Source organism: Cavia porcellus, unplaced genomic scaffold (assembly GCF_034190915.1).
Source record: "Cavia porcellus strain 051 isolate PalLab524CR breed Dunkin Hartley unplaced genomic scaffold, mCavPor4.1 scaffold_22, whole genome shotgun sequence".
In the NCBI taxonomy this organism is placed as follows: Eukaryota; Metazoa; Chordata; class Mammalia; order Rodentia; family Caviidae; genus Cavia; species Cavia porcellus.
Genome location: NW_026947505.1, coordinates 43,444,197 through 43,468,928, shown reverse-complemented (window position 1 = coordinate 43,468,928; position 24,732 = coordinate 43,444,197). Strand labels below are relative to the sequence as shown.

Genomic DNA, 24,732 nt, shown 5'->3' with positions numbered 1-24,732 from the left:
CAGGGCTCCAAACCATGTCTCAGATGGGGGAGGTCCTCAAGACAAAATGAGAGAACTTTAAAAGAAATAGAAGACAGTCTATTCCCAAAGATCAATTATCACCCGTTAGCTCTCCCCAAATCACGGGGTATGGATTTAGACCCACAAACTTATGATATCCTTTCAGCCACTCATCATGTACTTAACCTCATTAACCCTGCTTTAGCGCAAGACTGTTGGTTGTGCATGGCCTTAGGCACTCTTTTGCCCTTAGCCATCCCCTCCAACTCAACAATTGACCCCTTTGGTGATCCACATAATTTTACCTATAGACCTTCTCAATCATTTCTAGTCCAGCCATTAATAACACCCAACATATCCATGACCTGCCTACAGGGCTCTCTCCAAAATGATTCTACCCTTATAGATATGGGCCATCTCCTGTCCAACGCCTGTGTTCAATTTGTCAATCATACAGGCCCCCTGTGCCCCCCAACAGGACACATTTTTGTCTGCAGTAATAATAGGGCCTATACCTATATTCCAGCCAACTGGACAGGTACATGCATAACTGCTTCCTCCTGCCCGACATATTGTCTCAGGTGACCAACCTGTCCCGGTGCCAACATTTAATTACATTGCTAGCCACCAAAAACGAGCGGCAACACTGATCCCGCTTTTGGTGGGAATGGGCCTCACTGGTGCTGTAGCTATGGGTGCTGCTGGCCTCGCCATTACCTTAGATAAATATACTGTCCTGTCCAACCAGTTGTCTGCAGATGTTCAAGCCTTATCCTTTGCAGTAAAAACTCTCCAAAACCAATTAGACTCACTGGCAGAGGTCATCTGACAACAGACGAGGGCTAGACCTGCTCACAGCAGAGCAGGGAGGAATCTGTCTTGCCTTACAGGAAAAATGTTGCTTCTATGTCAATCAGTCCAGTGTTATGCAAGGCAAGTTCCAAGAAATAGAAGAACGACTTCAACAGTGACGACAACAAATGGCCGCTAACCCCTTCTCCTCGATGTGAGGGGGGGGTGCTTTTCCCTTACCTAGCGCCTCTTTTGGGTCCCCTAGCTGCCCTGTTGCTTCTCCTCTCTGTGGGCCCTTGTATTTTTCAGAGGATTATGATGCTCATTAATAACCCGATAGACGCGTTCATGGCAAAGCCCATTCAGGTACACTATCACCAGCTGGAGATGGCAGATCAACAAACCTACCGGGAAAGAAATTCCCATGAGTGGCCCATATGACAATGCGGCCTAACAGCCCTGGGGCAATGGACAGGCAGCCAGAGACGGGCAACTAGGACATATATGTTACACCATCGGCCACCTAAGACAGGCACAGGACCAACTGCTGTCCTGCAAGCCCATGACGGGTAAGGCCTGGTTGGGTTCATATAATGAGGTCCTTGACCTAAGACAGGCGCTGTCCTCACAGGGCCTGCCATACTCCTAATTAAATAATATAGAAAGGGAGGAAATTCTACTCCTAGACTTTCACTCACTAGCCTCCCCATGGTCTTTTAGCTATTCCAAATCAGCAGGATCTGGTTTACTCAATCAGGGCTAACAGATACATGCTGCTCCTGAGGACAAAAAATACACATAACCACCCCCATCAAAGAAATGACAGCAGGCTGCTGCCACCTTGTGATGTCTTGGTGCAAATGCAACAGCAGCAAATCCAACAGGCTGTTTTCCAGAAAAACAAAACCAAATGTGTGTGTAAAGCATAAAGTATTAACACACAATGTACAAAGCAGTTCCGTTTATTCAGTGCCCCAAATACTTAGATCAAAAGCACATATTAGTCTGCAAAGAAAGGTTTTTGGCCTGCACAGGCTGTTTCAGTGTCTACCAGCATAAAACTCAAAGCCTTTTCCAGACCAAAGTGCTCAAGAGCAAAAACACCAACCACAACAACAAAAAAAACTCACCAGTCAACAAACACAGAAAGGATAAACAGAAACTCTGTGCCCACAAACACACTCAAAAGTTATGTTTATACAAAATAACACAGAATCTATTTGGGGACGGAGAACAGGTGTATGATCCAGTTCTCCTGCTGTGAAGAAGCAGAGTTCTGGTCCTTTCCCACTTCTGGCTCTCCACCCCATGACAGCTATCATCATCCATTCCCAAAGCTGCCAGCAAGTCCTGATCCATCTTCACCTTGTGCACCTCAGCTTCAGTTCAATTACACACTATCTGGGGAACGAAGGCAGAGCCAAGGGTGGAGGGAGGGGCAGGAGTTCAGAGATGAGACCTCCTCAGATGAGGAAGACGATGCCCTCAGACAGCATGACCTGGTTGTCATCCTGCATCTTGTCCAGTGCAGCTTGGATTTCCTCTGCAGAGAAGGGCTCTTCCTTGCCCTGATTGATGGATTCTGTGAGGCGAGTCAGACCCACTGACTGTGCATGAGCTTCCTGGAACACGTTCAAGAGGGCTGCCTTGAAGGCTTTCAACCTGCCACAACGGGAGAAAAGGTAGATGAGGTTAACCTTGGCTAAGGAGATTCTCCTTACAGAAAGACAAACTTTTCTGAAACTTCAGCAAAAATTCTTTATCTCAAAACAAACACCAGATTTATGGGAAAAAATAAAACTGTATTTTACAAGAAGAATCCAAGGTTATAGGAAGATAGAAATCTTGACCTTGCTTAGTCTTCTTCCTGATCCCACAACATGGTAATTCAAATTCCCATGAAGGCAGTAAAGTATATGGTAAATGCAAAAGAAAACAGGAATTCTGGGTAAAAGGTTATTCAAGTCTGCTTATACTATCCTTGCAACTTTCCTGTAAATCTGACAGTATAATCAGAGTGCAAAATGTTTTAAAATCCTAGCATAGTGATGCAGAATCTTTTAGAGCTTTCCATGATAACAAACAGCTGGCTGCAGTGTGCTGCAGCATGTGTGCCAAAGGGTCACCACCACTCTGCAGGGCCTTTAGTTTGAGCGCGGCGGGGAAGCTGCTTGCTGTGCACCCTCTCCCTGGGGCTAGGCCTCACCAAGGCAGGAATTCACAAAGTACAAGACCAACTTCCCCTACTCACCGGGACTCACTAAGCTCCACCTTCTGGGATTCCTGGGTCTCCTGCGATTCTGCAGTCTTCGAGGTCTCCTGTGAGTCTGCAGTCTTCGGGGTATGTACTTCAGTGGATTAAAGGTTGCAGAAATGGGGGAGACAGCAAGGTCAAACCATTTCCAGTAACACCAGGAAAGTCACTTTCTGCAATCCCCACCTATCACTGAACATACTAACACTCCTGCTTCCAGTGTTCTTAGAGAGCCAGTAGAACAATTAAGAAAGAGAAATCCCCAATAGGATGATAAGGGAACTGAGTCAGGCGAGAGGTCCTCAACATAGAGGTACTCATACTGAGGCTCAGCAGAAGATCACAGTTCATTCAAAAGGAGGCAAACAATGAACAAAGTCTGTTTTCACTGTGGGTTTCCCCTGAAACTCGCCTAGAACAAGCCTCTTGGACGCAAAGTCCTAAGCAGGGAACTAGACAGGAAAATACAGAGCACACAGCAAATTTTAAAAATCAAGAGTCAAAAGAACCTCTCTGATCAGTCAGGGGATACCTGCTTACCTTGAGGCATTTCCTCCTCTGTGTCACTGAAGTCATAGGGGTCATAGGGATCCCCATCCTTGGCATCTGACTGACGAGTCTTCCTCCTAAAATACCCACACAGCAGCTAAAGGCCTTCGGTAGCTCTACCCTGCACCTTGGATCTCACAGAAAAGGACAAGAACCATCCACAAACTGCTGCTTCTTCTCAAAGACTTTCTCCAGACTAGAATAAATATGAATAGGCCAACACCGTTGGCTCTTTTCCCCCTATCACCCTTCCTTATAAGTTCAGTCACAGGCACAAGGGAAAAACACAATTGCATGAATTTTGAAGTATATTACTCAAAACCTGCAGTGAGTAGGTTACTGCTCCTGCTATAAGCACATCTGTAAAGCAGGTAAGGGATCCAAAGCATCACACCAAATGCAACAGAGGGGCTTATTCCCACCTCCCTTTGCTTGGGTTATCTTCATCCTCAAACTCTGCAGGTCCCCGAAGAACCTGACGTCAACAAGCAGCACGGGAACCAGCTTCCACCCCTCTGCGAGCCCAAGCAGGAGTCTTTTTTATCTAATATTGCCTTGCCCCACCTTAACCTTTTCCTCTTCTGCTCATGCTCCTCCTGGCTTTTCTCTTCATCATCCTCTGTCTCAGATTCATCCTCACTTCGCTTCTTACGTTTCTTCTCCTTCTCCAGAACCTAAAACCAAGGCAAGTGTGAGTGCTGGAAAGGTCACTGGTGACAGGGAACCGAATTAAGAAATCTGGATCAGAGGCCCCTTTACACTATTAGCAGAAATGACTTCCACATTTCTAATGACTTACCTACCCCCACCTCCGGTCCCCAGCTTCCAGAATCAAGGGCAACACAATAGCGTGAGGGGCATCTTTAATATATTCCCCCAGCTTGCACCACTGGTGGTACAAATGGATCTATTCTACACACTTTGATTGTTCTTTTTGCTAACAAAATTAATAAATAGCTGCCCAATGGGACAGTGATGCATGTACTACTGGTACCCAACAGTGAGATGAATTACAGCCCTATCCTGAACATGTTAAAAAAAATTCTAGGAGGCCTGGCACACAGCCCAGTACTCAATAAATATTTACCAAGTGGGAAAAAAAAAGAGGTATCTAAACCACAATGTTAAAGTGGAAACAATTCATTTCTTTAGCAATCAGGTGTTTAACTGAATGTTAAGATAACTCCAAAGCTAACAAAGAGAAAAAGTGTATCACACTCACAACTAAATCTCCAAGAGGTATAATTCATCAGATGTGGGAAGGGGTGGGCAGCAAAGAAAAGGAAATCAAAGCACCAAGATCTGTGGTCTATAAAACGACACAGGCAATGTTACAAATAGAAACCAGGTAGTAGTTGTGACAGTTCAACATTTTGACACCAGTGTTTGAGGTGCTAGTGGAACACAAAGAGACTGCACAGGGAAGGAACACGGAGAAGAGGATTATCAAGGTAATTGCTTTAGAAACACAAATTAGCTAAAGATGCAAAGGAAGCAGCTGGCTGAATGTGTGGCACGTCAATTGAATCAGAATCTCTAGGAGTCCTGGCATCAACGTTTTAGGTAAATAGTATCAGGGCATATTAGGATTAACTGAAACTTAATAAAGTATATAAGCTTACTCATAAATATAGAGATTACGATTTATTAAGCCGAGGATCCCATTCAGACAACAGTGTTTTAAAAAGAAAAGCACCCTAGTTTGGTGCACACCCATCTCATGAGAAGCACCTTCTGTCTGGACTTCAGGCTCAGCTGCACGCAGCCAAGGCTGAGGATCACTGTGTATTCTGAGGAAGCAGCGAGGCAAACAGAACACTGGCAGACAAATGCAACTCTGTAGTGTTCGTGGTTTATTGAGAAGGACTGAACTCCAGGTCCCTAATGTGCTAGGTAAGCTATATCCCAGCCCCACAGATGCTATTTTCTGCTGAAAATCCTAATGCAGATGTCAAGTCACAGAGAGCAGGGAAGTCAGTGCACCCTATGACTTATTAAAAAGAGCCGCTTACATCCAGGCATCTGAATCCTCACCTTCTTGAAGTAAGCATACTGGACCAGCTCCACGGCTTCCTCTGCATCCTGCAGGTCCACAGTCTTGCTCATGCGAGCCTTTGCATGGGCAGTGGACAGTCGAATCAGAGTTTCCAGGGTTCGTGCTGTAACTGGAGATGTCTGAGGAAAGATCGGGAGAAGATAATTTATACAGAATTCTTTGGCCAATTTTACTACTCCTTCTCCACAGAAGGCGAATAAAGACACCACCAGAAAAGCTCAAGGGAGAAGAGCTCCCTATTCTCTATGGGTATCATTTAAAATTCAAAGAGAAAACTGATCAAAGAAATGTATGGGAGTGCGGAGGGAGGGAGGAGCAGGTGAATGAGGGGTAAGAAAATTAGGCATCTAACAGCTGGGAAGGTAAAAGGTTAAACAAGTTACAGAAGTGACAGGGTGAAACTAGTCACTCCTTGCAGGTGTACAAAGCACCATGAAGTGTGTTTTAATTCACTCTAAAATTTACCTCTTAGGAGCTTAGAGGACTTTTACAGATGAAGAAAATCAAAGAGCTTCATGTAATTTGTCCAAGATCAACACTAAGGGGTGGGGAGTGAGAGGTAATTTGAGGGCACATTTTTAACAGTTGGACATAATCACTGATGTCCAGGATGAAAGTGCTTCTCATGAGGTAGGTACACCCAAACTAGAGTGCTTTTCTTTTTACAGTGCTATTTATTGTCTGAATGGGATCCTCGGCCTAGTAAATCATAATCTCTAAAGTTATGCCTGGACTTGTTGGATCTTACAAATTTCAGTTAGTTAATCCTGATATCACCTAACCTAATTTGATGGGTATGGAAACTGACCTGCATTGAGAGGATTAGCAAAGTTCAAAAGTCAATTGCAAAAAAAAAAAAAAAAAAAAAAGTCAATTGCAGACTGGGATCAAACATAGGGTAGATTCTTTCCAGCATCCCATTATATAACACTTCAGTGATGTATCCTCTTTTCTATTTGCAAGCTTTCTTAATTCCACTTATATCCACACCAACATTTAAAAAAAAAAGACCTTTAAATACCTTCCCCAGATCCTTCACTGATTTCAAACGATACCAAAGTTTGAAGGTTACATACTGCATTACAAGTTCCAGTCTTGGAATTAAGAGCTTACTCCCAGAGGCCATCAGTGTTCTGAGCACACTATCCCTGCAGGGTTCCTAGCAGGAACACCAGAAGACAGAGCAGGTGTGAGGCTGGGTAGTCACCTGGAATTAAGTCTAAATCTAGGAACTTAAGAACTACAATGCTCCCCAAAAGATTTAAATAAATTCAAGGGCACTTAAATTGGCTTAGCAAAAACTGCCTTGAGTAACCTCCATGATGCTTAACTCCTGGTTATTTATCAAAGTCCAGACCATATATTGCACACTCCAGGAATCCTTCCCTGACATGCATACTCTTGCAACCAGGGAATTAGATAGGAAAAGTCACTTATCATCTTCATCGGCACTCAAATCACTTCCCTCACTCCTTTACAAGAATCACACTGGTGTATGTATTTATAAATATGTATTTGTGATTTTTTCTACCTACCTTTCTCCTTTCCCCTCAACAGGAATCTAAGCTCTTTAAGGATAGCTGTTGTTATTTTCACCTGCATGTAAGTATACCCTAGAACAGTTCCTAGAAGTCACTCGTATTTGCTGAATGCTATGCACATTACTCTGGGATCCTTACTTCATTTTCCTTTGTAAAACAAAATGATCAAAACTGTATCAACGGAGAAGTCCTTCAGACCAGGAAGGAGTAACAAAACTGCATGCTACCAAAGCTCCAGATGGCAAAGATTCCTGCCCCAGCCTCGCAACTAAGAGACCGCCAGGGCCATGCTGCTCCTAGGCACTCACCCTGGCGGTATCCAAGCTCATGCTGTCCTGGCTGCGCAGGCGTGAGTACTCTTCTGCAATGTAGGTAGCCGACTCCTGTGTGAGGACGGGCTTGATGATTTTGGCCACATGGATGTACTTCTTCATGAATGCTGCACTCACCATCTTCTCCCTGGACCCACACACAAAGAGTTCCACTTCTCCGCCACACCTTACTGCCTGCTTGGGACAGCAGCTTTGCTTGTCAGGGAAGTCAAGACCAAGCAGCACAGCAGAGACATCTGCCTCTAGAACCCATCATCATAAACACCATTTACATGGAACATAGACCAGAAAGGCTCTTTCACATTACTTACATTTAGGTGTTAATTTTAAATTAGTTTAGATAGCAGGTAGAGTGTAAGTTTTATCTGCCTTATTTTATAAATAGGAAACCTATGACTCAAGGAAGCTAATGAGTACTCTGGTTCAGTTTTCTGACTCCAAATTCTATACAATTAAACCAAATAGCAGCAGCTTTGCCTCTGTTGCACCATAGCCAAAAACAGGGACACATGATCCTACATTTCATACTTTGAGCATCAGCTCACATGTCATCTCCAACCAAATCTACTTGCACAATCTCCAGTGCTAAAAAACTCCAGTGCTTGCTACTTACTGGCCCTTAATCATAAATGCACAATAACATGAGGCAGATGCCACACCGTCAATGCGAATGTCATCAAACCTTAGGAGAACACCTGATCATGGACTGAATCACCCACAAAGAACTTGGCAAGGTGTATCTGTGGACCCAGAAAACAGGCTCTCCTGCTTATGACTCCATGCATACATGACCTTGCCTGAGCATACAATGCCCTAACCTCATGTGTTTTAATAGGACATAAATCTCAGCTCCCCTAAGGGAGAGATAAAAGGAATTCTCACCTTTTCTTCTTGGTCCCATGCAGAAGATTGTCATGCTTCTCATAAATCTGAGTGTCCTGTTGGTCATCCTGGCTAAAGTTAGGGTCATCTGTGGCCAGGATATCGACAGCACTACCCAAGGGCATAGCTGGTAAACCCAAGGAAAAAAGAGACGAACGGAGATTAACCTAAGGGAAATCACTTCTTCCACAGCACAGAAAGGCAAGAGATCAAGAACCACAAAGCAAGGATCCAGAAGAACACAACCTCATGGAAATGATAAAGAAAGTGGAACTGCATGGCCCATGGAAGATACTCAAAGGTATCCTAAAACACAAAAAAGATGATACTTCTTAGAATAATCTCCAAAGAGCAGGGAAGTGAAGGCATTTGCACTGAACCACCATCCCCCGGGTTGGACCTCAGACAATGACATCAGTTCAGGATCCTCCCTTGGCACTATTCTTCTCATGGCCTCACCGTCGCCATCCTGCTCCCCAGGTGCTCTGTAACGGTGCATCCTGAGGACATGGTCTGAGATCTCTCGATCCTGCTCAGGATCCATCTGATCCAGCATGATGAAGAGCAAGTCAAATCGAGACAGCAGCGAGTCCTGAAGTCCAATGTTCTCCATTGGGGTCTTGTACTGATCATACTGGGGAACACAAGAAAGAAGCAATTAGAGGCAACAATAATAGAAAAGGCAATGCGACAGATCAGTTCTGAGAGTAGGAATGAAAGGTTACATCATCAAGAACAAAACTAAAAAAGGAAGGATTTTCAAGCTATTAAAATATGCAGATCTCTCTCCCACTTGCAACCCTCCCCTGGCTAAAGCCCAGGTAACGTGGACTAACTCAGCAGCCGCCTCTTGCAGAAACCTCTCACAGGCTTTGCATGGTGGCACTACCAGCCCCATCCTGCCAGGCTTGAGCCTGCTCTTCTCACTTCCAAGTCAGGATCAGCTCTGACAGAAGATTCCTCCTGTCTTAGGTGGCAGGAAGACAGGGCTAGCTGGCAGGTCAGAAGCACCTGGGTCTATGGTGTTCCTTACTGAAAGGATAAATCTCAACTAAGATGGCCAGTGACCCATAAATAATTAAGTCTTAGCAATCTAGGGAGCTTTTCCTTGAGATTTAAGAACATATATGTTATCTTTCAATTCCTACTGAACTGAAGCCTACCCACTCATATACACTTCACAGTCAGAAGCATTGTAACAACCCGCAGGTAATAATAGTGATTTCGAATATGCTCACATTTCAGAGCTTACATTCCCATTAATTTAAAAACCTATGGTTCTCAGCCCAGCTGGCATATCATAGCCTTTCTAAAGCATAGCTAAACATACCTCCAACACAGAGTTTTCAATTCAAAAACTCTGGTCTAAGGACCACATATATCTACATTTAAAGAGTCACCAAAATAAATATCCCATGCACTGCAGGATTATATACTGCCAGGATACCACTTGAGCTCTGAGTCAAATCCCAGCCCTGCCATTTTCTAGTTTGTGGCATATGAACAAACTATATAACCTGTGTTATACAGGTTCTCATCTATAAAATGAAAATACCTGCCTTGTATTATGAAGAAAAGGTAATAAATTTAAAGTATGTGTAAGTACTAGTTAATGGAAGTACTATTAAGATGCAATATTTAAAAAACAATGTGTCATTCTCTGCAAATCAAAAATGCACATAACAAATAATCCAGTAATTCCACTGTTAGGCATTCAGACTACAGATTCCAAGAATACTACAAAATACAGATAGCTGGATATTCATTAAAGCTTCTTTCATAATAGCCCAGTTGGCGATGAGGTGATAGGGACAAACGCCCACTGAAGGGAGAATAGTTAAATAAGCTACTATAGGTCTACACCGGTGGTAGCAAACCTACCACGTATGTGCCACAGTGGACATGTCACCAGCACTGTCTCAGCAGCCAAGCATCAGATAACAGCACACACAGGGACCATGTACATGCTCAGAAATTAGCAGCAGTGCCTGGCGATGGCATCACTAGCAGCTTGAGCACCTGGTCTCTAAAAGGTTTACCACAGCTGTACAAAATGGCAAATCCTATCACTCAGATTGAGGCAGCAGGTCCATGGCAAGTTCAAGGCCAGCCTGGCTACATAGTGAAATGCATAGCAAGACCCTGTGTCAAAAACAAATAAATAAAAATAAAAATAAAAGGTTCTCCACCATTGCTTTATATAACAAAGTACTGGAAAACTATTTAAAACAACTCCAAGGAGACTAAATAGAAGATATCTAGGCATATCACAGTGATGTTAAAAACAAAAAGGTAATTCTGAACAAGGACCTAGTGTACTTGCTGGTACAGCACATGCTTAAATTGTTTCTTTTCATCTCCAAACTGTTAATGGTTATCTCTTAGAAAAGGGACAGGACAGAAACAAGGCTTTCAATTTGTATATTGTATCTTGGTTTTGTTCAGAAATTCTGCTGTTCTGTGCATGTAGTACTTTGAATTTAATGACAATAGAACTTCATTGGATTCTGAGACCATGGAACATTTTGTGTACTTCTTGTTTTTATATTTCTAAAAAAGTTATTTATAAATTTTAGCTTTCAAGAGGAGTGTGCGGTATAAGAATGTGTCAGGAACCACTGCTCCAAACTAAAGACAACAAGGTAACGAATTTCTCTTACTCTTGAGCCTATTTTTCCCCTAGAGAAAACTCAGTCCAGTTACTCAGCAAAGTCAAATGAAGACGAGGGCAAGAGTTAGGGGTGATTTCCACTCACCCTGCCATACACAGGGTTGGCAGCTGCCAAAACACTACAGCGGGCATTCAGCCGAGCATGGATGCCAGCCTTGGCAATGGTCACTCGTCCCTGCTCCATGACCTCATGGATGGCTGTGCGGTCCATATCAGACATCTTGTCAAATTCATCGATGCAAACCACACCTCTGTCAGCCAGAACCATGGCCCCTGCTTCAAGACGACGCTCCCCTGGAAAGAAAAGAGATCAAAAAAAAAAAAAATTGTACATGGTACAGGGAGTAGAGATTCCAATTTCCTTTCTAGATATATCTCACTGTAGTAAGAGAATACGGTAAAGAATTTCTTACAGGCTTTCTCAAGGCTTACAGGAAACTTGATGGGTTACCTTTTTAGTTCCAACCTGAACAGTATCTTTTTGTCTCACTTTGACCCCCAAGCTAGCCCCTCACAAACTTTATAAAGTCTCTCTCCATCCCCAACCTCAAGATATTTAAGTAACTTCTCTTTTCATTGGTCTTTAAAATCCTTCCTCTAGTTCATAACAGTCCAATCTTCATTTTTATTGCCCTTCCAAACTGCTACGCTTCCTCTTTTGAAAGTCTTCCAAGTTACTTTCTAGGAAATATTGTCAGTGTCATGCAAAGTCTAGAATAATTCACCCACCATTATAGGTACTCACTCCTGTATAATCTAGCCTAACTACCCTTTCAGCTGTATCCCCAGAACACAAGCCAGTACCTAAAACAAACTCAAAGCATCCACTTGGTGACATGCTGGGCCTTTGCCGAGGACTCACACAGCCTTACCTGTTTCCTGGTCTGTGGTGACAGCAGCTGTCAGACCCACTCCAGAGGAGCCCCGGCCAGTGGTGGGGATAGCGCACGGTGCTGTGCAAAGCACATACCGCAGAAGCTGAGACTTGGCAACTGATGGATCTCCTGCGGGACAGGAACAATCAAGGATTCTCTGGGAATTCTCTCCACCCTAGCAAGTTCTGCCTGTACAGCACAGGTCCTGGCATAACAGAGACGGCTGATCTTTCAAAAGTTTCATTTGAGCCTTTTGCTCTCTGATGGGACTAAAACACTACCAGGAACATAATATACAATTTACATATTACAGATCCTCACAACCCCACTCTTCATTGTTATGAGCGAGTCTGAAGTAAATCCCCAAGACCATACCTATCAGAAGAATATTGATGTCCCCACGGATATGGCTGCCATTCTCCAGGTCTCGTTCCACCCCTCCCAGCAGCAAGCAGAGGATGGCCTTCTTGACGTAGTCATGCCCATGGATACTAGGGGCCAATGATCTAGCCAGCTGGTCAAAGATATCCTGGAGGAGAAAGAACCCACGGAGTGAGATGCTTCGTAAGCACCAACGTGGTTTCCCAGAGCTCCCCTTTAGATTTTTGCTTTCAGAAAATGCTTAAAGAAATATACAGATTTAAACACTATTTTAATTACAAAAGCCTCTTCTATAAGACAAATCACCTTAGCAAACCACTGTCAGAGCAGGTACAGAGGTAGCTTAGATGCCAGTTTGTTTAGAAGCTTCATCTTCAAGAAAAAAAGAAGCATTCCCAAGCTAAAAACCTTTTAGGCTCAATAAGAATGTGCACTGCATTTTAATAGTAATCTTTACAACACATTCCTATATTTTGTTCAATTCTAAATGTAGACAGTTTGCCTTTAAAAAGGAAGAAAAAAGTAACAGTTGGAGAACTGAAAAGTAACATAACATTTTAAATTTAAGTAACAATGCACCATTGATATCTTTAATAATAAAGCAGACTCCATGGTAACATTGACAACCTAATTCCTATCCTAACATTTGCATTAGGTTCAGCTAGGAGTCCAGCAGGTAACCAGACAGAAATATTACAGGCCAAACAACAAGAAAATTCTTTCATTTGCTGATGAGAACAAAACTGAAAGAAGCTAGTAACAAATATTTCAGAAGGGGAAAAAACCCTCACCTTCCTCCCAATTCAGAACAAAGACAGCCACACACTCAAACAAAACTCTGCAAATCCATTCCCACGCTCAAATTCCTGAAAGATGCACACACCTTGGAACGAGTTTTACTGAACTTCTTGATCTTGGCGATATCCTCAGCAGAAAATGAAGGCTGAATGTCCTTGCTCATTTGCTTTACATTGCAGGCAATCAGGACAGTCCTGGGACAAAGAGGAGAGCAAGAGGAAGCCTGCTATAAATATTCAGTTCCCCAAATCTGTAGTTACTGCTACCAGTAGCAGGAAGACATTTAGGCTAATTAACATGACAACTGAATTCGGGGAAGAAAAAGTTGTTCTGAACTCAGTAATTGAGCCTCTGTCCATAACCCAAATAGGCTGATGACCCCATCTCTGAAATTTATTTATCCTCTGCTGACTCACAGATTCAGACAGAAATACAAATGGAAAAGATCTGGGAACAAGTAAGAAAGTCCCAGGTAAGCCAGAAGGCTATAATCGTATCACCAATGTTGACCTAAGATGGTTTAAATGTCACAACTGTATCTGACAGGCGAGAGGTGGAAGCCATCCCAACTCACAGGAAGTGTGCTCCACCTGTTGGCTAGAGCTCTTTGGAATGAGGCAAACTGGAGAAAGGATAACACCAGACACAGACGCTGCTACCAGTACTGCAAAGGCTTCATGGTAGCCCTTCTACCTGAAGGTCCCTGAGGTGTAGCCTCCTTTCTTTCCAGGAAGGCAGCGGTAGGTCCCCACCACCTGGACTCGGTCACCAGGCTTCACTTTATCCACCAAGTCATCATCCAGAATGACATCCACAGAGCGGGGCAGCTGGCCAGCTGGGGCCTTCTCAGGCATCTCCTGGATGGTGATGATCTGGTGGTCCTTATAGACAGAAAGGCCGTATTCTGTCTCTAGAGGGTTGTTCTCCTCATCCTAGAAAATGGCATAGAGAAAAAGAGTTACTCTCATCTCAAAACTGTCATACTCATTGGGTATAGGAAAACATAATTCAGTGATGACTTCATGAAATTTTAGTATCTAGAAATTACAAAAGAGCCAAGTAGCTCCCCAGCTTCTTCCATTCCTATCTCTGGCCCAATAACTCTCTAATGGCAGGGATAATGTGTGCTCAGATGAAACCACAGCTGTCTTGACATTTAAATCAGCATTCCTTAGGCTGGGGATTTAGCTCAGTGGCACAAGCAACTACTTGTGTGAGAATGTGAGTTTGATCTCCAATTAAAATAAATAAATAAATAAGCATTCCTACCCCCTCTACTAAAGGTGAGTACATGGTTTACACTCTTGACAGTTCTCCCACTCCTTGGTAATATCCAATATACGTCTTCACTCAAAGCCATTCACTGTAATAGCACTATTACAGCACTATTCCTAATACAGTGACGATGTGGACGTTTGGGTTTTTGTTTTACGTCGTGTATCTGTGTCAAAGGTGTTTAAGATTCATTTTGTTGGACTTACAAATGGATCCAACTTACAAGCTTTCTCCCAAAATGAAATTCATTTGTAAGTTGAGATTTACTGTAAACAGAAATCCAAAAGCATCCATGTCAATAGTAGAATGGCTAAATAAATGTGATATAACCACATAAATTAATACTATGCAACAATCTATACTCTTACCCATCACGATAGCATGGCACTTTGCCTTCTGACTGTCAGTAAATTCCCATTTCCTGGCTTGACTGCTGGCTACACACACTCAGCTTACAATTCATCACATTACATACTACCAAACAGTAGACTACATGTATCTTAAATTCTGAAAGTAATTTCATTTCTTTGATATTTGAAGTTTTAAAAACAAAATAGCTATCATTTACTAAATACTTGCTATGTCCCAGGATCTGTGATTATTTTAGGAAATTATCTCACATAATTACAGAAATCTTGTAAAGCAGGTATTTCCCACATTTTATGGGCACACTGGGAGAGGTTAAATTAAATCTCCCAGTCAGACAGTGAGCAACAGTGCCAGGACTCAATGCAAGTGAAACTTCAAAGCCCATGATCTTAAGCACTAAGGCAGATTATTTCCAGGAGACACGGCCCAGAGTATCTGCTCTCAAGCAAAGTTTGAGAAATCAGCAAAAGAACACTCCCTGAAGAAGAAACTGTAAAATCAGGAATCTTAATGAAGAAGACAGGGTGACAAAAAATGTAACTGGCTTCAACAAAAGACACATGCGTTTCAGTTAAGAGTCATCACTCACTGCAACCATACACGAGTTACTTAACCTCTCATTTTTCCTGGAGGTAGACTAACAGAAAACGAAGTGTATTTCAGTTATAATGTAAGATAGTCTTGCTTTAATTCTTTGTAAGTTTGATTTCCGCTTGAAGACAATCTTGTCAACTGCTTCTTCCTTGTATCTGATTTCCATAGTCCCTAAGAGTTCTGTACTATGGATACACTAAAACTCAATTAAAATTTGCATAGAGGATGAGTTCAGACATCAAGTAATCAATTTTAATGATCTTTTGTCTCATTAAGAAAGCTTTGTCCTCAATTCAGATCGATCTAAGTAGTCTAAGGCCCTTTCTATGGCAGCCTTTCTCCCAAGTCCAATGAAACATTTGCAAAGATTACACAATATAGTTCATTTCCCACTTTACTTTTAAAAAGCAAATGATAAGTTATATTTGATTTTAACTTAGCTAAAAATTCTATATAGATGACTGTCTTCCTATAATATTTCGTATTTCCCAAAGTAAATATTCTTTTTTGTTTGGTTTTTTGAGACAGAATCTCACTATGTGGTTCAGGCTGGCCTTGAATTCTCTAAATAGCCCAGGCTGGCCTTAAACTCAAGGTGATTCTCCTGCTTCAGCTTAAAAGTACTGGGTGGGCAGCACCACCACATCTGGTTTATTCTCTTAAAACAAAAAAGCATTACTGAGTTTTCTCATTAAACTTGAGCTTATAATCAATCTGCCCTTTGAATTAATCCTTACTGTGTGTACTACATACTTCAGAAGAAAGATTACAGCTTTTAACAGAATTACTTTCATTAAATCTTGGGACTGGAGGACATAGCTCAGGGGCAAAGCATTTGCCTAAACCTAGGTTTAGGCACTACTGGGGGAGGGGAAATACACAGAACACAACAAGTACCTTGACTCCAACCCCCAAGGAGAGCAAACTAATTCCCCGGCCCTTACCTTGGTAGGATAAACAGAACTGGATGGAAAAGCCACCAGGTTAGTGAGATCAGAATAACGTCGCTCTATAGTCTTCTTGGTAGCAGGGCAGTAGTGGACACTGCGAACAACTTTGGGACGAACTAGAGAGCCTAGAAATGGGAAATGTACATATAAAATCATCCAACTACACAGTGACAGAGGTAGCCTCTAAACCCATGCAAGCCAGTGATGATTTCAATACTGTTTCCCAACTCCCCATCATTCCTACTCCCCGTCATTCATTCATTCTCATATTTATATACACAGAACACCTCAACTCCCATAAAAATTAAGTATTCCTGACTCTAAGTAACAAGAGGTATTCCGGTTGGAAAGAAACTGTCAGAAGCCCACACTTCTACAGCTGTCATCCAAATTCATTATTCTGCCAGATCACAGCACTCCCTCAAAGTCTCCCTAACCACTGTGCACATCTGAGCTCCTCCAAGTTTCACGACACAATTTCAGTGCTCTCCCTTTCTGATCCTTGCCACAAGCTATGCAGACTACTCCACCTCCCTGCTTTCCCAGCCTCTTTAAGCCTCCTCTAGTTTCGTTTTCTTAGTGACCTCATCCACTCACATTTAGTGACAATGCCCTCCACACAGACCACACAGCTGAGGAAGCAGGAAGTAAGAGTCCGGGGAGACACATGCTTGGAGCCAAAGCTGCCCTCCAATCCTATATAGAACTCTTCATATTGCTTGGCATAGGTAGCATCAATGGAGGCCACAAACTCTTTTAAGGCCCGTTGGAAGGCAACCAGCTCCTCAAATGCATTGCTCAGAAGGCTGTGAAAGGACAAAAGAAAGGATTATGTAGAAGAGGCAGAACTCAAAAAAAAAAAAAAAATCCACAAAACAGAAGTGGACATTCTTAGATCACTACAGTCAAGGAAAGAAAATTCAACTCCTCCTTTCTCCTGCAACCCTGTAAGACTACATAATAACAAAGGACAAACTTCTGGTCAACTTAACAAAGATGGAAAAATACACTGGCAGGAATGACACACTTCACAGGGAAATGCTCATTTTTTTTAGAATTAAAAAAAATACAGATACAAGTGCAGGTGAGGCAACAAGGGTTTCTAGGTAAATCCTCTGCCTTTCATGTCCTTCCCTGGGAAGCCCATTCCAATCTGAGCAAAGGGGAGTTGGTTGAAGCCATTCTCACTTAAAAGCCAGGATGTTTGTGACCCCCCATCACCACCCCACAAAACCCTTATTACTCACAGGTTTGCTCTCTTTTCATTTTTTCTGCGTAAGTCATTCACACTGACAATCAGCCGGTATTGACTATCACTAATCATGTCTCGAACTTTGCTCTGATAAATTCCCTGGTCTTCCTGCAAAACAATCATCATGTGTCACAAGCCACAAATTTAAAACCCTGATGTTACTGAATAGAAGCAGCTCACATAGCAAATCAGGTATGTCACCAAGGTAAGTCAATCTCTGCAGCAGAGCTGAATCCCAAGTAGGTGCTCATCAATTTTTTCATCACCAGCCTGACTCTACCCCCTCAGGGGGCTGTAAAGAATTATAATGACTGCCTCAGGGTCCATGTTCTTATTCCTATTATCTTCAACAGCTCTCTGTACACTGTTATTTCTCAACATCCAGCGGAAATTAAAATGGGTTTATAAGAAGCCTATAAAGACTATACATAAAAACTTTGTTAAAATGTAAACTTAACATAGGTTCAGCAGCACAGCACCTGCATGGCAAGCATGAGCTCCTGAGTTCGATTCCGAGTACTATAAAAATAAAGGAATAGGTTAATTTCCTTGACTGTAGTATCATTTTATTATATTCCAAAACACTGTTATACACAAATATATACGATAAAAAATGTAACTTAAGCAAATTTATAATTCAGATACAAATTGCTTTTTACTTATAATCAAGTTTTCAAGATGCTTTATTAACATTTTGTAGTTTACATCTCATCTGGCATAAGAAAAAAACAACCCAGTTAGCAAGTCGTCGTCCTCCACCAGTCCGTCAGTCAAGGCAAGTTTGCAAAGCACTCTACAGGGTGGCCCACAGCGACAAACGCACCGCAGTCCGTCCCACCCCGCCGGAGTTCAGACATGGCCGGCGGAGCAGAAGGACGAGGCGGGCTGTGCCCTTTTGTTGGCAGAGGTCTGTCGCCCTAGGCGCCACCGCCACCACTCGTAATTGGGATCAAGTGGCAAGGAGTTCACCCGTGGAACACACAAGAGTGACTCTCCCCATTGCGAGATGAGGCGAGTCGCCAGAGTGGGCGGGAGGCTCCGCTGCAGGACGCCCGCCCTGGCAGCAGGACTGAAAGAGGAGTCCGAGCGGCCTCCCTCTGCAGGCTGCAGACCATCCGCGGCTCACAACGCACCCAAGCCCGCCTCCAGGCGTCCCCTCACCTCATCATCCAAGAAGTCTAGGTAATCTCTCTGAGCCTCCCGCAGCTCCACGTCGTCCAGCACCACGGTGCCCGCCATGCCTACTGCTCAGAAGGGTACCTTTAGCTCCGCGCGAAAAACTTCCCAATTTTTCCCGCCACCAGAGCGGACCAAGAGGAAGAGGCGGGGAGTCCGTGAGCAGATTCGTAATTCTATTGGCTAAACATTCTGACGCCAGAGTAGTGAGTGTCCAATGGAGGAATTAGTTTTTCCAACTTTCTTCCGGGTTTCTGGGGCTGGCGGGAAATGTGCCATCCGGAGGCCTCTGTTTCTCTCCTCCCTACTGCGCCCTGCGCAGAGGAAGACTGACCAATGGAGAAGAGAAGTGACAAGCGACCCCTGCTCATTGGGCATGTGGAAGGTGCGGCCCTGAGAGATGGTGAAGCGCTGCATTATGGGAGTTGCAGTCCTCGCCTTTTTCTGGCGTCTAGCTTTTGAAAGCTGTAGTTCTCAGACTCGCTTCGGTATCCAAATTAGCCCCGTAGTTGGTCTTTTCTGGAAAGGAAACAAAACGTCACAGAATGGAATTTTATAGCTCAGAGTGGTAAAAACGTAAAAGTAAATAGTTTTTACAGTGTATCCAATTTATAACTTCCCTCTAGCGGCATCCTGGAGGGGAAGATGAATTTCGAGAATCTGTGAGAGGAAGAGACTCATTAGCACCTTAGGAAGAGGTTATTTAGTTCAGAAACCTTTTGCTATCATGATACCGTTTCCTGAGTACACTATTTAAAATATCAGGCCGCGGAGGAATGAGAAGTGAAAGAAACTTTTCAGTATGCACACGCACACATACACACACACACACTCACACACACACACGTTTCATGTTGCACAAAATTCTAGACAAAGTTATTACACCATCTTACTGAAAACATTTAAAAGAAAGACCTTCTTGCATTATAAAAATATCACTGGATCCTCTTAAGTAATTTGGATTACCTAAAGATTAACACGAGAAAAAAATATTTCGTGCTACCATTGGTTAAGTATCAATCAGTAATTAAGAAACTGTAGCACGTCAGAAATTATAATTATTAAAAGTTTAATGGCATATCTAGGCTTTTGTTTGTTTTTAGTCTTTTGAGATTAGCTTTTTATTATATTTTTATTCTCGAGGTACAATTTATAGACAGTATAAGGCACAAATCTAAAGTATACAGTTCAATGATGTTTTACCTACCAGTGTAACCACACAGTATACAGTTAAGAACATGTCTTAATTGTAATTGAACATGTCCCAACATGTCTTTATAATTTTGTTATACATGAAGTTAAAGTAGTAGATTGCTCAGAAAACATTTAGTAACTCTTTCTGAAATTTCACCAATTGATTATAGCTGTGTTTGGAGGTCTCTGCTTCACTATGTGCTGATAAATATCCTAAGTATATAATCAGTCTAAACAAAATACGTGTGTCATTTTTATGTATGTGTATATGAACTTCTAGTTATCATTGTCCAGTTTTTTGGTTTTTTGGGAGGTTTTTTTGTCTTTTTCCTTTTTATTCAGGGATTGAACTCATGACTGCCTGCTTGGATGGCAGGCGCTTACGCCGCTGAGCTAAATCTCCAGCCCCCATTGTCCAGTTTTTAGTTACTATGTGGTTTGTACCAACTAGTGAGCAGATGAGAAAAGAATCTCACTTGCTTTTGTATAGATAGACAAAGGGGATGGGAGTCCTTGAATGAGGGTCCTGTCTGCAATTACATAATGCATAGTAAGAGATCATTATTAAATTAATATCTTTATCACTTGATCATAACTCTCATGTTATGAATATATTGGATGCAATATTGATAATAATCTCTTCTGTAGAAACAACCTGAAATTCACACTAAAAGAATCTTGAAGCTTAGTTCATACTAAGTAAAGAGATCAATTCATTTGCAGTGAAAAGCCAAAAGAATGATAGTCTGGACACCACATCTTTGAATCTAATACACATTTATTTCTGGGCTTCAGTTTCCTCTTAAGAAAAAATTAAATTAGCCTCCAATAAACCTATACTACTGTAACATTGCATGAGCCTATGTCAAATTTAGAATTTGAAGACAAATTCCATTTCACGAATTAATCATGTCCTTGATAGAGACTTGATTTTTCCCTGATGTCATCATCTTTGGCCATGAAGGTCCCAGGGATGTTTAATTGGTATTTCCCCCTACTTTCATGAGGACATAAGAAAAAGTATATTTCCTTGGTTATCCCCCACTCCTCCAAATTGGCCCAAGAGATCAACCAGGTTATTCCTAAAGAAAAATTAGGAGTATTTGTGTATAACTTATTCCAAGTCCAGGTGACTTAGCTACCCCTACTACCTACCACACTTATGACTCAAAATGAAACACAGGTAATCTAATTCTACAGTCTCCAAATTTGTTCAAGTTCTTGCTTTCCCCTGTGTGTTTTCTGGCCTCTACCTCCAGCTGATATATGTAGACCCAAACTGATCTCCAAGGCCATACAAACACTAGAGGGCTCTCTAGAATTCAGAGGAAAATAAAGATCACAAAGTATATGTAATATTGCCATGTTTTCATGTCTTCAGAAACCAGAAGGTACTCAAAGGCACAAACACAAAATCCATAATAAACATTACTAATACTTCTTAAAATACAAACCAATGAGTGTTCTATGTTGAAATATTTAAATGACATGCTGTAGTTAATAACTTGTTTTAGTTATTATCAAATGCATTATTCTTGCCAGGTGGAAGGTTCTATGGGGATTCTTTCCAGGTTTTTGCTGTGTTGAACAAAGAATTGGACAAGACATTGAAAAGGCAGCAGAAGTGTACATTTACTGAAGGTAGAAAAGAAGCACACTACAGACAATGAGCCAAGTAAGGGGAGGAAAAGGCTTACAGTAGGAGCTTCCCAAGAATAAGGGAAAGGGGTCTTTTGTATCCTAAATTCCCAGACTTTCTTTAATGTAGATAAAGCATTGATACAGTGGGCCTCTCAAGCACTCACCTGACATCATGCCTTCTGTAAACTGTCCTGTCAGAAAAAAATTCATTTGACTTCCTGTTACATGTAAATGAAGGATCAAAATTAGTGTCTTCTAATTATGTCCATATGCAAATGAAGGATTGAAAAGAGCGTCTTCTGATTGGACCCGCAAACATCACCAAATCTGAAAATAGCAAGGTTTTGTTTGGTCCCAAATAGCACTTTTCTGCTTGGTTCTGGGTACAGCAACGATAGTGTCACTGCATTAGGAGTGTCCCTCCCACTGGACGTATTCCTCTCCTGTCTTATTATCAATGCTTTGACACTCACTCTTGGGCCACAGAAGACTGAAGTTCAGATAATCTGTGTCTCCAAGTGCAAGGAAAGTTTAAGGAATAATCTGCAGATGCAGGCCAGCCCCAGTCAAGTAGATCTGTTCCTCTGGCGTGAACTAATCCAGATTGTCAAACACTGAGACAATCAAAGTTGTTGACTATATGTTCTCTACTTATTAGCTATGTGATTATAGGCAACTTACTTAAGGCCTCTATATGTCAATTTCCTCACCTTTCAAATTAGGTTAAAAGTAACATCTAACTCAAAGAACGCTTTGAGTTTTCAGTGATGTGATAACAGATGTAAAATATTGAGAACTGTGAGGAAACATCTTAGGACATTCTGGAACAATTCAGATGACCAAATTCAAGCCTCTTCCCATTTCCACACAAACTCACACTAGAGCCAACCCAGATATTTCCTTGAATAAGAAATTGTCTGCTCAAAGGCCAGTTGGCCAAAAGAGTAACTCAGTCATAGAGAAGTTATTGTTTGGCTCCAGTTCTTCCAGTGTGAAAGCCACCAGACACAGTTCTTCCATGCTTAAGGAATGTTTTGGAATACCAAATGGTCCCTGGAATCCACCTTTCCTATGTTCCTATCCTTTCCTTCCCGGAGTCCTTCAGGTTAAAAATGCTAAGAGAGCAGGAAAATTCAGGAAGCAGAGAGCATCTGATTTTTCATTAAATTTGACAGCACAGTTGGCCTACCAACAATTTGTGGTTAATTGTCATTTACCAAAGTTAATTTCAGTGATCTGATTTCTTAGTCTTTGAGAAGTTGTTCTCATTCTCAACTGCATAATGTCTCTCTGAGCATCTATTCAAAGAGCTTAACTTCAGTGTTTAAAGCCACCGATTTGCAGAAGAAAAATGTCAAAAAATAGGGGGCTGGGGATTTAGCTCAGCGGCATAAGCGCCTGCCTTGCAAGCAGGCAGTCGTGAGTTCAATCCCTGGTACCGATAAAAATGAAAAAGACAAAAAAAAAAAAAAAAAAGACAAAATGTCAAAAAATAACTCAGTAAATGCAAAACAGAATATGGAATTTTAATATAACAACTCCAACCTATTAATATAATAACTGTCTGCATTTGTCAAAAGGGTGTATTTTGAAAGATATAGTTATTTAATACAAAACAATGATGCACAGACTAATCAAATATTAGTCGACTGTCTGCATACCTAATTCTGTCCCTAAACTTTGGATGATTATTGACCAATAAAAATATAATGTAAGATACATGGATCAAAGACCTAAATATTAACACAGAAACACTAAATCTTCTGGATGAGAGAATAGACAGAACTCTTAAGGAAGATTTCGTGAACAAAACCTTAATCACACAGGAAATAATACAAAGAATCAATAACTGGGACCTCATTTTATTAAAAAGAATTTGCACAACAAAAGAAATCACTAACAGAGTGAAAAGAAAACCCACAATGTGGGAAAAAATTTTAGCCAACTGTCCCTCAGACAAAGGAATTCTATCTAGAGCATATAAAGAATTGAAAAAATCAGACCCCCCCCCAAATTCAATCCAAAAATGGGCATCTGAGAACACACACCTTTCAGATGAAGAAATACAAAGGCCAAATAAATATATTAATAAATATTCAGGATTGCTGGTCATTCAAGAAATGAAAATTACAACAACACAGATTCCATCTCACTCCAGAAAAATGGTTATTGTCAAGAAACCAACCAATAACAAATGTGGGAGGGGCTGTAGGGAAAAAGGAACACTTCTCTACTGTTGGTGGGAGTATAGACTGGTGCAATCACTGTGAAAATCGGTGAAGGAATTCATCAAAACACTAGGATTAAAAATTCCATTTGATCCAGTTATTCCCCTTCTGGGTATCTTCCTAGAAGAATTAAAAACAGCATATCTCAGAAATATATACGCACCCATGTTGATAGATAGCAGAACGGTTTATAATAGCTAAATCTTGGAAACAACTCAGATGCCCATCAATCAAGAAATGGATAAAGATTATATATATATGTCATTGTGACCAAAATACCTGGTGTACTACAGGGTATTAAAAAAGAATAAGTTTTTAGGCATTTCTAGGTAAATGGATGAACTTAAAACCATATTCTTTATGTGAAATAAAAAAGGTTCACAGGTATAATCATTGCATTGTCTACCTGGTGTGAGAAAGTAAAAGAGTAAATAAGGACCAAAATGTACTATAGATATTATGAAATGGGAAGAAAATATTCAAAATATTCAAAAGAACCAAGGTGGGGTGGGGAAAAGGAAGAAAGGAAAAAGGAAAAATTATTCTATTTATTTTAGAAAAATGATTTTTAAAAAAGGATAAAATGGAAACAAAGCTTTGTAAATAGGGAGGGAAAGATGGGCTGAAGAGAGGAGAGGGGTTTGGGAAAAAAGAAGAATCAAAATATATCATGTATGGATACAAATTCCCTATGGTAAATATGATCATTATGAATATCTAAAACATACAAATAAATTTAATTGGTAAGAAAAGATACAGGGGCTGGGGATTTAGCTCAGCGGCATAAGCACCTGCCTTGCAAGCAGGCAGTCGTGAATTCGATCCCTGGTACCAAAAAAAAAAAGACCAAAAAAAAAAAAAAAAAAAGAAAAGATACATCTTAAAGGCACACATGGCATACATCTGTAATTCCAGAACTCAG

At 41.5% G+C, this 24,732-nt stretch overlaps 1 protein-coding gene across 2 annotated transcripts; it reads right to left on the bottom strand.

The window, feature by feature from the left end:
• Window positions 1-1,738: 1,738 nt before the first annotated feature.
• Mcm3 (minichromosome maintenance complex component 3) lies at window positions 1,739-19,235 on the bottom strand. Of its 2 annotated transcripts, none has more exons than XM_003474910.5 (17): window positions 18,733-19,235; window positions 17,567-17,679; window positions 16,917-17,125; window positions 16,314-16,444; window positions 13,825-14,063; window positions 13,217-13,325; window positions 12,328-12,481; window positions 11,950-12,081; window positions 11,163-11,371; window positions 8,866-9,040; window positions 8,407-8,533; window positions 7,501-7,651; window positions 5,630-5,770; window positions 4,166-4,269; window positions 3,587-3,672; window positions 3,044-3,140; window positions 1,739-2,454 (listed from the first exon to the last, which is right to left on the bottom strand). In XM_003474910.5, the coding sequence occupies exons 1-17, from the start codon at window positions 18,808-18,810 to the stop codon at window positions 2,256-2,258; spliced, it is 2,454 nt and encodes an 817-aa protein (XP_003474958.2). In that variant the 5' UTR covers window positions 18,811-19,235; the 3' UTR covers window positions 1,739-2,255. The 2 variants fall into 2 exon arrangements, with proteins under 2 accessions (XP_003474958.2, XP_013013542.2); XM_013158088.3 differs by having other exon boundaries at window positions 4,160-4,269; window positions 18,733-19,227.
• Between the last annotated feature and the right edge of the window lie 5,497 nt (window positions 19,236-24,732).

Coding starts and splice junctions, on each gene's coding strand:
- Mcm3 (XM_013158088.3), bottom strand. CDS start 18,810: ATGGCGGGCACCGTGGTGCTGGACGACGTGGAGCTGCGGGAGGCTCAG. Junction 7,652..8,406: donor CATGGGACCAAGAAGAAAAG/GTGAGAATTCCT, acceptor GTGTGGGTCCAG/GGAGAAGATGGTGAGTGCAG. Junction 3,673..4,159: donor CAGAAGAGGAAAAGGTTAAG/GTGGGGCAAGGC, acceptor TGGGTATTTTAG/GAGGAAGACTCGTCAGTCAG.